Source organism: Cyprinodon tularosa, unplaced genomic scaffold (genome assembly GCF_016077235.1).
Source record: "Cyprinodon tularosa strain WSP-4 unplaced genomic scaffold, ASM1607723v1 ctg370, whole genome shotgun sequence".
Taxonomy (NCBI): Eukaryota; Metazoa; Chordata; class Actinopteri; order Cyprinodontiformes; family Cyprinodontidae; genus Cyprinodon; species Cyprinodon tularosa.
The window spans coordinates 164048-178711 of NW_024039086.1; the positions used below are offsets into that span (position 1 = coordinate 164048).

General features: G+C 42.0%; 2 protein-coding genes across 2 annotated transcripts in view; one reads left to right on the top strand and one right to left on the bottom strand.

The window, feature by feature from the left end:
* The first annotated feature begins 792 nt into the window (after positions 1-792).
* Positions 793-12714, top strand: mfsd4b (major facilitator superfamily domain containing 4B). Its single transcript, XM_038296499.1, has 4 exons — positions 793-1261; positions 8202-8370; positions 8452-8568; positions 10739-12714. Exons 1-4 carry the CDS (start codon positions 1007-1009, stop codon positions 11893-11895), a joined length of 1698 nt encoding a protein of 565 aa, XP_038152427.1. The 5' UTR covers positions 793-1006; the 3' UTR covers positions 11896-12714.
* Positions 12185-14664, bottom strand: part of rev3l (REV3 like, DNA directed polymerase zeta catalytic subunit) — a 94795-nt gene continuing 92315 nt past the window's right edge. The window contains exon 32 of the mRNA XM_038296500.1: positions 12185-12925. Within this exon, the coding sequence (XP_038152428.1) occupies positions 12785-12925 (141 nt within the window). The 3' untranslated portion in view covers positions 12185-12784. The remainder of the gene's footprint in view (positions 12926-14664) is intronic.

Consider the following 14664-nt stretch of genomic DNA (forward strand, 5'->3'; position numbering starts at 1 on the left):
GTTTTATTGGCTAAAAGCTGCTCAACTCATCGAGTGTAAATTGCTTTGGCTAGGGTTCACCAAAAGGTCAACACATTTGCACCTGAATATTTTGCAGGCGATTTTTTTTGCAGCTGAATTTTTTCTTCAGGCATTTTTTTTTTTTTTTTTTTTTTTTTTTGCAGCTGAATATTTTGCAGGCGATTTTTTTTTTGCAGCTGAATTTTTTTTCAGGCATTTTTTTTTTGCAGCTGAATATTTTGCAGGATATTTTTTTGCAGCTGAAGTTTTTGCAGGATATTTTTTTGCAACTTAATTTTTGTGCAGGCAAATTTTTTTGCATCTATTTGTTATGCAGCTGAATTTTTTTCATGCTTTAATTTTTTTTCTAGCTGAATTTTTTGCAGGCAATTGTTTTTTTTGTGTTTTTTTTTTGCAGCTGAATTTTTTACCAGACAAAAATTCAGCGCAAGGAATTCAATATGTAAAAAAAATGAGTGTTTAAAATTCGGTGTGCAAAAAAAGGCAGATTTTAATGAGATTGTTTTGCTTCCATATTAAAGCTACAATGTGTGATTTTCAGCGACATCTACCGGTCAAACTGCAGCAACGCGAACCCACCCGCAACGACTTTATATAATATTTTACAAAGGCCTCTTTATGAACTGGCTATGCACAAAAAAGGGTGTATTGTTTTAATGTAACCTAACAATTACTCTGTTTAAACCTGACCTTGCTTTGTGCGTTTTCAGAAAGAAAATAGTGAGCATCAGTTTCTGAGAAACATCTTCTGCAATAGACGATCTTTGCAGACCTCCAGCAGCCAGTAGCTGCTGCTGCTGAGGGAGGAATCAGCTTCGCTCAGCTGTCTGTCAGGTTATTGCTCTCCGCTCCGTTTGAGTCCCGTGTCTCTGCTAATGTCGCAGCATCCAGTGAAAGCCAAGCAGAGGCCCTGCTAGCTGGAGCGGCCCGTCTAAAGACTGCATTTAGACGGAACACCAGCGGAGAAAAGGAGCAATATCCCGGTATGTCGTCCGGGCGCGAGAGCGTCGCCAAAAAGAAGCACGTTCGCTTCGCTAACATGGAGGAGGAGGAGCAGGAGGAGGACACGCTGTTTGACCAGAGGAAGGAGGCCGGCCGGGGGCTAAAGAGCGCCCTGAAGTTGGCCAAGAGGTCAATGAAAGCGGGAGGAGAGAGCAGGGTGAGGGTGTCCGCTGGAGGAAGCGGCGCGTGCGGCCGTTGGATGGTGACGCTCGCGCTGTGTGGATCCTTCCTGGGTTTGGTAAATATCAGCACGTTAGACACCGAAAAAAGAAAAAAGAAATTGCCCGAAAAAAATAAAGGTGCAGGAGAAATGTTGCATTCTAAATTGATTGTAAAACAATAAAAATCCGGTTCTATTAATATGATGCTACATTTATTTCATTGGGTCAGATAACTGCTCTGGACGCCATAGAGCTCCCTAGACCTGTGATTATTAGAATTATTTAATCTATTAAGTCATCTGAACTAGATTTATCTCAGTAATTGTGACCTGACAGACTGACAGCAGCGCCTCAGATCTAAGCACCAATGTAGTGTCAAAGTAGGTATCCCTGACAGTCTGTTCCCGCGCGTCGGGAGCGCGCATTCTGCAGGAGGCTTCGACTAGCGCCATGAGCGGTTCTAGACAGGAGCCAACGGGGGTCAGTGCCCCCATCCTGGCCTCTGTTCTGAAGACATAATACTGAAAGAAATCCTAAAGATGATCTGCACTGGAACAGACGTGGTTACTGATAGGGCCTCTGGATCTATGGATCTATTTCTTTCTTTTTTCTTTACAGTTGTAGGAAAAACATTTAAATGTCAAATCATTCCGGCTTAAACAAGTATATAAATGTACTCTTTATCAGATGATATTGTCCCAAAATTTAGAAACTTTCTATTTAAAAAAAAAAAATCCTGTCTTAAAATCTGTGTTTTTTTTTCTCGTTATCTTCTGCAGGCCAGTTAGTTCTACGTCAGCTTGTCCACCTAAATTCGGCCAATCACATATCAACGGTCATCTGTCAATCACATTTTTTCACTCATAGCATCTTGATTCATATGTCGCAGCTAATATACGCAACGGTTGAAATCAGAATCCTTTCCTTTCCCATTGAGTTCCGTCCCAGTGTTCACGGGGATGGACGTCTGTGTCTTCAGCAGGCGTAGAGCTAACAGAACTGGCAGCGTTGCGAGGCAAGGGCTCAAACATGTACGGCTGTAAGCCTTCTACACCAAACCAAGCTTCTGCCGCCCTGGCGTCCTCTTCCACTAGGGATGGGAATCGAAAACCGGTTCCTGTTCAGAACCGGTTCCGTATTTTCCGATTCCATGGCATCATTTGGCAGCTCGCTGAACGATTCTTTTTTCGATTCCCGCAGCACCAGAGCCTAGAGCGCCGGCTCTGGGGAGCACGACTTACGTCACGTTTTTTACGTAAGTTACGCAAGTTGGAAGAACTATTCGAGGAGGAAGACAACGAGCTGCGGTCACTTTGTGAATCAAAGCCCCGTCTTTCCTTAGCCCAGAGGGTGGATCAGGAAATCCAGCTCTATAAAAGCTTGCCCTCCATCCCCTGCAGGGATAGCGCCACACTGTGGTGGTGGAACAAGCAAGATACGCTGCCCTTGCTATCTGGACTGGCTGAAAACTACCTCTGTGTGCAGGCTTCCTCCACCCCATCTGAGAGGGTGTTCTCCACGGCTGGAGACACCATAAGCCCTGAAAGATCCCGTATCCTTCCAGAAAAAGCAGATATGCTCATCTTTCTGCAAAAGAACTGTTAATTTTCCCTACTACTGTTTTATAATTAGTATTTTTTGTTATTTAAAATAGGTTATTATCCCATCATTTGTTATTAGACATTGTTGGTTATTAAGTTTGTTCTTGTATTCATTTTTCATTTAAACACGGATGTTACTCCAGTTTCACATTTCCTGTGGACATCTTGATCTTGTTGATTTTGTAAGATTGTGCAATAGTTAAGTAAACAAAGTTGATGCTGATAATCAAACTGTTTGTTCTCCTTTTTCCCCCAAATTGGAATCGAAAAAAGAATCGATAAAGAATCGAATCGTTTCATAGAATCGAAAAGGGAATCGGAATCGTGAAAATCTTTTCAATTCCTAACCCTATCTTCCACAACATCTTCATCCCCGCTTTCCTCCTCTAAATAAAAAATGGATGACGGAGGAGACTCATCCACGACCTCCGACACTAAACTCCCCTCCTCTACCTACTAGGTTAGCAAGATGCTTCCAAGACACCGGCAACAATCAAACTTGCCTGCGAACCTTCCGCCACAACAATCCCGCCCCCTTGATAAACGACCAATCACATTCACTTTATTCACTGGTGTAAAGTCTGGGGCCACTCGGAAGAATTTGCAAATGCAACGGTTGGAACAGCTGCTTCCCTGCGACTTTTTAAATAGGCTAATTAATAAAACAGATTTTTAAAAAAAATAAGGTGATAACTTCAGTGGTGTTGAGATAGGATGCCAGTTTTCATCTGCTAAATGTTTTTTTTTAACAAATACTCTAATTTTTACAGCTGAATTTATCAGTTTTTTGGTTTCAGTTCTCATTCTGATTTTATAGAAAACTGTAATTTTAACTGAAATTAAGCTTGAAATATGTAATCTTCCTAAATTATGAAGGTATGTTGACCTAATATTCCAAACAAAAAGCTTTATTTGATCTTTTAGATATTTATAAAGCTACAGGATTTTTATTTTTGATTGTAACGATAATCCAAATGAACATTTTCAAGCAAAATATAAATATTTCCAGTTGGAAGACGCATACTTTTTTATTAAACCTAATTAAATGGAAATGTTTTCTTCATGCAGCTCTCTTAATATGTTTGAATCCCTTGACCTGCCCCCATGAAAACCCGCTGGCCCCCTCCTGGCCCCCTGGTACATTTGGTCTAGAACCGCCACTGTTTTATTGACATTATATTGAAAGTTTGTTGTTGAAACTCTTCCAGGATCATGCAGTGTTTGGGTGTTTTGCACCTGATCGTCCCCAGTCCTTCCTAACTCTGTTTTGTCTCTCCGCTGAGCTGTGATGTGTTAGTATCAGGTTATCAGCCTGCTGTGGTATGGAGAGATATTTGTGCCATCGGTTTGAGCGCGCAGGAACCAATCCGAGCGCGCAGTGAGACAACACGCGCGCGCGCAAAACCGGTCTGGCGCGCGCTCAACTCTGAAAAACCCTCTCAACACACTGTTCTCGCGCTCAGTTTCATCTCTGCGCGTGCTCGAATCCGTCTCTGCTCGCGCTCGCTCGACCTGCTCTCTCTCTGCGCTCAACACCAGCTGTGCACTCGGCTGTTTCTCCGCTCGCTCGACTCTCTGCGCTCGCAACTTCAGCAATGTATGTAAATGAACCATACCATCAGCCAATCACACCCAGCTTCTTTTCATCCAATGAAAGCATTCCTTCCTTCTTCTTCTTTTCTATCATGGCGGTTCGCAAGCAACTTCAAGGTGCATACCGCCACCTACTGTTCATGAGTGTGTAGCAACATTGTTTTACATCTATTAAATTCTATTTTTTAATTTTGCATTCTGAAGATAACTAAATAATGCTTTCCTTAATCTATAAACATCCTTTATATTTCCTTTATTTCCCAATAATCCTTTAAGACTCCATTCTTGGCCTGTCATTTCAACTACTCTTCTCAATTTTTCCCTTTCAGGTTCATATGTTTTACAGTTCATTAATATGTAAGCATTCGTTCCAAATACTACATCCGGTTAGATGAAAAAAAAATAAATAAATAAATAAAAACACAATCAGGAAAATCAAACTACTCTTACAGTTATTTTGTCAACATTCCTAAGATAGTACTATAAAATATCTTGAATTATCTCAAATAAACTTCAGTAAAACAGTTATTAGATCATTGCCTCATCCATCTCTTTTACCTGCTATTGACATGGATTTAAATTTGCTGTTTTAAAAGAAAAATAAGGAGGATATTTCAGGTTCCAGTATGGTTCAACAGTATATAGATAATGTTTTGGATCATATTGGCCTTACTCTTAGCTTTTGTGGCGGGTGTTTCTTCTTTTTGTTGTTTTTTATGGAGGTTGGCAAACAACAATTACCGCCACCAACTGAAAAATCCTGTTTATCAAATTATTCTTTTTAATATATATAATAAAGAATAACCCTCTTATTTAGAGTCCATCTGTAAAAGGTCTTCTAAATAATAATTGTTAAATTTCAGATCAGGTCTGCTGTCTGAATATTTGCGTTTAAATTAATATAACGGTCGCTGATCTAAAATCAGAGCAAACTAAACTTCTTAATGGAACGATTTCTTCAATCCATTGTAAGGCCAATATGATCCAAAACATTTCTCCTTTGTAGGCTGAATTCCATCACTGATTCTTTTACCCGATTTAAAAATAAATTATGAAACTAAAACAAAACACCATTCCTAATATTGGAATATTTTGAAGCATCCATAAAAAATTTAACATATCCATAATATTTTTTATCTATATATTGTTGAACCATACTGGAACCTGAAATATCCTCCTTATTTTTCTTTTAAAACATCAAATTTAAATCCATGTCAATAGCAGGTAAAAGAGATGGATGAGGCAATGATCTAATAACTGTTTTACTGAAGTTTATTTGAGATAATTCAAGATATTTTATAGTACTATCTTAGGAATGTTGACAAAATAACTGTAAGAGTTGTTTGATTTTCCTGATTGTGTTTTTATTTATTTATGTATTTTTTTTCATCTAACCGGATGTAGTATTTGGAACGAATGCTTACATATTAATGAACTGTAAAACATATGAACCTGAAAGGGAAAAATTGAGAAGAGTAGTTGAAATGACAGGCCAAGAATGGAGTCTTAAAGGATTATTGGGAAATAAAGGAAATATAAAGGATGTTTATAGATTAAGGAAAGCATTATTTAGTTATCTTCAGAATGCAAAATTAAAAAATAGAATTTAATAGATGTAAAACAATGTTGCTACACACTCATGAACAGTAGGTGGCGGTATGCACCTTAAAGTTGCTTGCGATCCGCCATGATAGAAAAGAAGAAGAAGGAAGGAATGCTTTCATTGGATGAAAAGAAGCTGAGTGTGATTGGCTGATGGCTGGTTCATTTACATACATTGCTGAAGTTGCGAGCGCAGAGAGTCGAGCGAGCGGAGAAACAGCCGAGCGCACAGCTGGTGTTGAGCGCGGAGAGAGAGCAGGTCGAGCGAGCGCGAGCAGAGACGGATTCGAGCACGCGCAGAGATGAAACTGAGCGCGAGAGTTGAGCGCGCGCCAGACCGGTTTTGCGCGCGCGCGTGTTGTCTCACTGCGCGCTCGGATTGGTTCCTGCGGGCTCAAACCGATGGCACAAATATCTCTCCATACTGTGGGACGTTATCTCCATGTCCTGCACAGACAGGATTTCCATACTTGCAAAACTTGCTCTTCCACAGCTCATGCCACCTTACAGAAACCAGCAGCACATACAGCGAAAGAATCTGCTGTTTTCCTAACGTCTCCAGTTCCAGAAGTGAAACAGGCTCAGGTCTTTGTTCCCCTGCAGCGGAAGTGGTTTGTTCCCTCTAAACAGGACCTGATTAAACTTCACTTATTCCTGCTCATAGATCACTGCGGTAAACTATCCTCACTCTAAACAGTTTCACAGCAAAGACTCCTTCTTCTTCCTCATATTCTTATGACCTTGGGATTTTGTTGCTGCCAGAAACACAAATCTAGATGTGATGGTTAAGTTTTGTAAACCTCTGCCTCTTTTAAAATACTGTTTAAGCGTTTATTCATGAGGGGATAAGTTAAACCGGAAACGAGACAAAATAATCTGTTTTGCTGTAACAACAAAAACAGTGTTTGGATGAGTTAAGGCAGGGAAAGAGACCTAAAGAACCTCTGACTGCTGTGAAGCATGGTGGTGGTGGCATCATGCTGCTGTGGGTTTTTGCAGACAAATGTTTTTATCCTGTATGGCGGGACTTTTGTGCCATTATTGTTTCAAGCAAAGAAAACTTTTACAAAAAAATGAATTTAAATTTTAAAAGAAAAAGAAGCAATCCAGAAATAAAACTTTAAGTTTTTTTTTTTTCAAGAAAATCATTTCCATATCTCAGATTTAGATTTTCAGTAATGTTTTGAAAAAACATTTATTTAAATGTAACTTTTTTCAAATTTTTTTTCCTCAGATGAATTTTGCGATTATATTCTTTCAAATGTTGTTTTCCTGATCAATTTTCTCCCCTTTCCTCTGGAGTGAGTTTGTTTTGGTCTGCTGGATGTTAGAAATAAGATTTTTATTGGTCTAAAGCGAGTGTTTATATTGGGATAGAGGTGAAGAGAACTTGATACGTATTTATAAAACTCAATATGAAAAAATATGTGTATATATGTATATATTTAAACACAGTAAGGGAAGTAAGTATTTGAACACTATTTGCTATTTTGGTCTCCCACTTAGAAATCTTGGAGGGTCTGAAATTGTCATGGTTGGTACATACCCACTGTGAGACACAATCTTAAAAAAAAAAGTGTATATATGATTTTTTAAGTATTTGTTAATTTGAAACATTAATATAAATATTAAAATGAAATTGTAAAAAAAAAAAAAAGGTCTGAGAAAACGGCAAATGTACCTTAAGAACCTTTTATTCATTTAAACATTTTAAAAAAATTTCTGGAATGCACCCCACCCCCCAAATTTCCATTTTCAAATTTACAATTTTTTTGCAAAAAAATGGAGTAAACTTCACTCCGTAGTCCAGTTTTCAACATTACATAGATTTTTGGAATGAAATAAATCAAGCTAATTATTGGCTCTGTCAGGTTTCCACACACCATCTTCTGTTTCTTTGCTCAGACCTAGATCTACGACGGTTAGAGCGTGCAGCCGTTTCCTCTGACCCGCCGTATCCCAAACCGTGACATCAGGCAGTAAAGATGGAGACACCTGCAGAATGGGTGTGATGCGGCTAACCGCTGGTTAGAGGGGTTTTCCTAAGGTTAGGATCCAGAGTAGATGGCTTGGTTTGAATCAGGTTGGCTTTAAAGAAGCTTTCTTTGCTGATTTAGTTTTTTCTGTTCCGTTTAAACTGAAGGCAAAAGGAAGCAGCTGTAAAATGAGACGGCTCGCCGTCTTCCTGCAGCACTAAGCGTCCTCCTCTCTCTCTCTCCAGGGGATGGGGATCTCCGTCGTCGGCCCCACCTTCCAGGATCTGGCCGCCAATGTGCACAAGAACATTAGCAACATCTCCTACATCATCACCGGCCGCGCCGTCGGCTACATCGGCGGCTCGCTCATTGGAGGCATCCTGTTTGAGTGCATGAACCCCCATATCCTGCTAGGTAACCCCCCCTACTCCTGGTAAAGAGATGTTCTGCTTTTCTCCACCTTTCAACGTTTCCTCCACCCGTCTCTCCTTGCAGGGATCTCCATGCTGCTCACGGCGTTGGGGATGTATGCCATCCCCTTCTGCAAGCAGGTGCTGTTCCTCACCGGGATCATGTCTGTGGTGGGGATGGCTATGGGAGCTTTAGACACAGGTAAGAGGAGCCAGCTGGAAGGTCAGACTGTGGGTAAAGCTCAACAGTTTCTATCAGAATCTGTAGTCATGTCTCCTGGTTATTTAATCCACAAACATGATGAAGTGTTATTTAAAGAGTTAGTCCTGAGTGATCCGTTCTCAGGAAAAGAACCGGAGAGAGAAAGCTTTAAGGTGGAAACACAGAGCTCACCTTAACAAATCATGCTGTGTTTTATAGTGTTTGCAGCTCTGTTGGCATTGCATCCCTGGCTATTTATCCTGTTGCAGTCTGTGTCTGTGTTTTATTCGGCAGACGTGAGGAAGAGGAGGCAAATTTAGTGTCGTATTATTTGGTCCAACCGGTTTGGTTCAAGCAGCTTTGAGTCGCTGCCAGTTTGGGAGCTGTTCCTGTTCCACCACCTCTGCTGATGACGCGTCTTTCTGACCTGTTCACCTTATTTATGAAACCAAGACAAATATATATATATATATTTTTTTATCATTTTCCATTTCTTAAAAAAAAAATCCTCTTCTTTTGCTTTAGTTTATTATTAACAGGGTTTCCGTGGATCATTAAAAATCATGTCATTTAATTATTATTTTTTTAAGTTAAGGCCTTAATTGGCATTCAAATTCATTAAATCTGATTATCGTGGCATTTCAAATGCTTTATAAAAAAATAAAATAAAAACGTTTATACAAATAATCTCGTCAGATATAACAGATATAACTGGTTCCATGTGTTTGCAGTGAACTGCTTCCGGTTGATCCTAAAGACGTATGTTGGGAAAAGACGCTTGAGGCGGAGAAAAAGCTAGAGAATTGGAAAATGCTAACTTTATTTAGTCATTCTGTATACACAAGTGTAAAGAAAAAGAAATTTGGATTAGAACATCTCTCTATAGTGCAGCCTTGATAAGTTAATCAGCAGTTGTTGTTGAGCTGCTGCTACTGCCTCCAGCTCCTGAAGCACTCGCTTCTCCTGGCTCAGGGGAGGAAGAGGACGATGATGATGATGCTGTGAGGGTGGTAGCCTCCTGGGCTGAAGAGGCAGATGTGGTTGAAGCAGCAGAGGTGCCATCGGCAGGTTTAGCAGCAACAGATGATGCTGGAGAAGGTGTGGAAGGCGGAGGGGGACGGGAGGAGCCGGCTGGCGATGTTTCAGCATTTGGCAGGGAAGCATTTAGGGTGCTGTCCTCATTTTCACCTGCAGAGGGCAGTGCTTCCCCTCTAGATGCTTCGTTATTTTCAGCTGTTTTGTTTACATTCATCCGCAGCTTTTTAGACGGTCAAAGATATCAGTAATTAAAACATTTTGAGACCGTAGCTCCAGCAGGCGTTGGCGATCATAGATGCGGGTTTGATGTCTGGGTTGTATCGTTTCAAGTGACATATTGTGTTAAATTGTCGAGAGGAGCTGCCTTGGAGCGCCGCCGTGGTAAATTTGAACAAAAGTGGCTGAAAACCAGGAATTCAGGACATGGCTACAGCCTGTCAGCCGTAAAGATGATGGAGAGTCATGGGTACCTGTTGATGGCATTAAAGATGAGTTCTAATAGAATTAAAAAGCATTTAATTAGAGTTACTCATTCCTGTATAAACCCTGATTTTTTTTTTTTTCATCACCAGACAAACAGATTTCTCCTTTAAGGTTTGGGATTTATCATGTAATCTTATTAACTTTGTTCCATATAATCATCTTTCTATTCTGACCTGCTCTGCTGAATGGATGCAGGTTGTGTTCTGGTTGATAGGAGACTATGAGGCTCAGCTGTTCGCCATCATGGCTGCTTTTGTAGAAAATACCTGATATTCTGCAGCAGTAAAAACTAAGGACTGTTTCAGGTCCAACATTTATTTTGCTGATCGTGTTTAGTTAACTCTTCTAGTTTCCTAACTGGAAGCTGATTGGTCAGCCGTAAAGATAAATAAAATATAAATGAAATTGAACTCTATTGATCTGATAATGGAGAAGTTAACTCTCTGCATTTAACCCATCCCCTGATGGAGCGGTGGGCTGCCATCTTTGGGCGCCGGGGGAGCTATCGGGGCTTAAGGGACCCTGAGTGGCAGCTGGTTTCAACCAGCCTTGTGCTCTAACCACTAGACCGCCCCTCCCCTGGTGTCTGGTAGGATGATTGTTTTTGTGGTGGTTGTGGGTAATCTTTTCCCTCTGTCTTGTCTGTCAGGTGGGAACGTGCTGATCCTGAACACGTGGGGGGAGAACTCTGGCCCCCACATGCAGGCTCTTCACTTCAGCTTCGCAGCGGGAGCCTTCGCCTCCCCCATCATAGCCAAGCTGCTGTTTGGCCATGATGGAAACGGCAGCTCGCCGCTCACACCCACCAGCCCCCCCGCCGCCATGAGCCGCATCACCCTGAAGTCCATGTGGGCCTACATTGTGATCGGCTCCGTCCTCCTCTTCATCTCCTTCCTCTTCCTCCTCCTCTACGCCTGCGGCAGCAAGTCGAGGGACAAAGCGCAGGCGGCGTCAGAGCGCCCTTGTGTGGCCAAACACCACTCTGTTCTCGTCGCCCTGCTCTTCTTCTTCTTCTTCGCTTACGTTGGCGCCGAGGTGGCGTACGGCACCTTCATCTTTACCTTCGCCACAGACTACGCCCACATGCCTGAGGCCCACGCGGCCGGGCTCAACTCTCTGTTCTGGGGCACCTTCGCCGCCACTCGAGGGGCGGCCATCTTCTTTGCGGCCTGCTTGTACCCCGGCACCATGATCCTGCTCTGCCTGCTGGGCTCCGTCCTCTCCTCGCTCCTTCTCTGCCTCTTCACCAACAACCACGCCGTGCTGTGGGTCGGCACCGGGCTCTACGGCGCCTCCATGGCAACCACCTTCCCCAGCGGGATCTCCTGGTTGGAGCAGTACACCACAGTGACGGGCAAGACGGCGGCGGCCTTTGTGGTGGGGGCGGCGCTGGGAGAGATGGTGCTCCCCTCTCTGGTGGGCTTCCTGCTCGGCGTTTTCCCAAAGCAGCCGCTGCTCATGTACCTGTCCATCATCACTGCCACCTTCACCTCCATCCTCTTCCCCGTCATGTACAAGGTCGCCTCGGCCCCCGGCGGTCAGAGCAGGAAGCCCGGCATCAGGGGTCGCTCGGACGCCGACGACAGCGAGTACAGACAGGCCCTGCTGGACTCGGGCGCCGATGAGGAGGAGGAGCAGCAGAACGAGGCCGATCAGTGGAACGACGCAGACTTTGAAATCATCGAAATGGACGATGCGTCGAGTTCTAATTCCCCCAGTAAGGAGTCGTCTCCTGCTGATGGCGGCGCCGTGACGGCGACCTCAGAGTCAGACGGCGATCTGCTGCAGGGAGACTCCCAGACATAAGCTGCTGCTGTTACTGAACAGACAGAAGAAGGACTGAAACATGGCGCTCAGCGTTCCGGGAGACGCTGCTTTTCATTGGTTCCTGTGTTTCTGCGGCGTGGCGAAGCAGGGTCACTGGCTGATAGATGGGGCTCTGGCTCCCCCTACAGGCCCAACAGATCCTGACACTCCAGTGCCTTCCTGAGGACACCCGGCGGTTCACGAAGGACTCTGTTGAATGAAGAATCTCTTTGTTTTGAATCAACGTATGACATCACTGTGAAGGTTAATGATTGAACAGAAAGGCTGATGAATACTGAGTTTGTTTTTATTAAATCATCTCAAACCTCCAACCACGGCCACGTCAATAAAAACAATCAAAAACACCTTCCATATCTTTTTTTTTTCCCGTTCTTTTTTTACATTTTTACAAACAGATCTTCCATGTTTGAGGAAAGATGCTGTAGTTTAGAAGCAGGTTTGCACAGGAAACCGGACACGTACATCAAACCCATGTTCACAAAGAAATAGACTCTTCATGACGTTTTATCATACAGTATTGCAACAGTCCCAGATTGAAAAGAAACGCAGTTCCAGTTCTCACCCTCTGCTGAAGGATGCGTCGGATCGATGGCGGTTCAATCGCAGGAAACATGGCACCTTTTGAAGGTTCAGCTTTCGCGCTAACGCGGACGGACTGAAGGAGGAAACGTGGCCTCCGTCTCTTAGTGGCGTCAATCATCAGGGAGCTGAATCGGCTTCACCCAGCAGCTTATGGAGGCGGCAGTAAACCAGCGTCTCATAACTTAGAGTTAATCACCAGATCGGATATAAAAAAAACCAAACCAGTTTATTCAAAGCACCGTTAAAATGTGAGTGAAGCGTCAGAGTTTAGCACCAAATGAGCCGATCAGAACTGCTCCAGCAGCTGTCTGAGGTAGGGGGCCTTGGAGAGCTGTCTGCTGACCCGGGACAGCTTGTAGAGGACGGGACAGTCCAGGGACACGCAGGGGACCTGCCGCTCAGCGCAGCCGCTGCAGTTCCTGCAGATCTGAACACACAACGCCATGGTTAATGAGACATTCTGCATCCTGATGGGCTGAACTTCAATAAAACTGATTAACTTCATCTGAAATTTTTTTTTTTTAGAAAAGCACATTTTGATCCCTGCTGAAAATAAGAACAAACCAGCTTCATCAGCAATAACTTTATTACAAAACCCAAACTTAATTTTCTTCTGGAAGTTGGAAACAAATTTCACATCATTAAATATAAATACTGACTCAAGTTTAATGTTGTAGTGTTCAATCTAGACTAAAAACCCTAATTTATATTTGCAAATCTGCATTTTAAGGCTTTTAAATAATGACTAAAATAACCAAATCAAACCAAATGATTTTAGAATGACTGCATTTTAAGACAAAACTTGAATAAATGTATCTATAATGATGTTAAAGGAGCTTAGCTCAAGTTCGCCCCCTCTGGCGACAGGTTGAAATTATTAATAAAATAAGTGCATTTGTTATTGGATTGAGGAGGTTAAAGAGACATTTTGCCAACTGAACAAGACAATTTACATTAAAAAATAAGAAAACACAATTGCATTGTCTTATTTCAAGCACATATCTAATTATCTTATTTTAAGAGTAAAAACACTCATTCCATTGGCAAACTATATCATTTACTTACTCAAATTAAGGGTAAATAAACTTAATTTAAGTTTTTTTTGTCTTATTTCTAGATCGTTTTTCCAGTGCATCAGTGATGTGCAAACCACGGAAGCGTATTGCATTCACCAAAGAAAAAAACGGCTTATCTCGTAATTATGAGATACTGATCTCCAATGAGAAAAGATCTCCTAACTATGAGATCTTTTCTCATAATGACATCAATATTTCACAAATACGAGATCAGTATCTCATAATTACGAGCTCATATGTTGTAATTATGAGATACTGATCTCATTATGAGAAAAGATCTCGTAATTACGAGACACAATCTCATAATAATTAGGAGATCTTCTCTATATATTTGGTCATGATTACTTGAGCTTGTAATGTAGCCTCTCTCAGAAAACTGGTCTTCATGATTGCTTCTTAAAAATATCTGCATCTGTTCCACTGAATAGTTCTCTGTACCGAGGTCTGACCGGATACACCTTGGATTACTACTTAGGCATGCAGCCTTATGACCGAATTCCAAAATCTGTCTACAGCTCCATTAAAACAATTCCGTATGGTTTTAGTTTGTCATATGAACCATCATGCCGCATGAAGTTGGGACCTGGTCGTTTTAAACGATTCTGAAGTCTCAGCTGAACTCCTGTCTTTGGGACGCCAGAAGCCAGCAAGAATGCATTTCAGATGCTTTAGTTTATCTCCATAAAGCATCCTGTGTTGGTTTAATCGCTCCTGCAGGAACAGGGAGATTCCAGCAGGTCAGAGTGGGCTTTTCCACATAAACAATTCTAAGGACTTTATGGTATCTGCACAATGCTGACAAACAAACTAATTCCATCCACATTGAGGAAACTCAGTATTTCCCAGAGTTGAATATCTAAAAGGAAATAAAAGCAGATTAAATCCAACAACCCACGCATTGTTCACGTTTCATGTAGCGTAGCTCAGCAATGATTGTCCTTCCTGATCTCCTAAATAAGAGATCTCATCATAATTACGAGATCTTATAATCTTGTAATTATGAGATCAGCTGTCCGATTTTTTTTTTGAGCGAATGCAATACACTTCTGTAAGCTAACAGTCTGCTGCACTGCAAAAACAATCAAGAAAT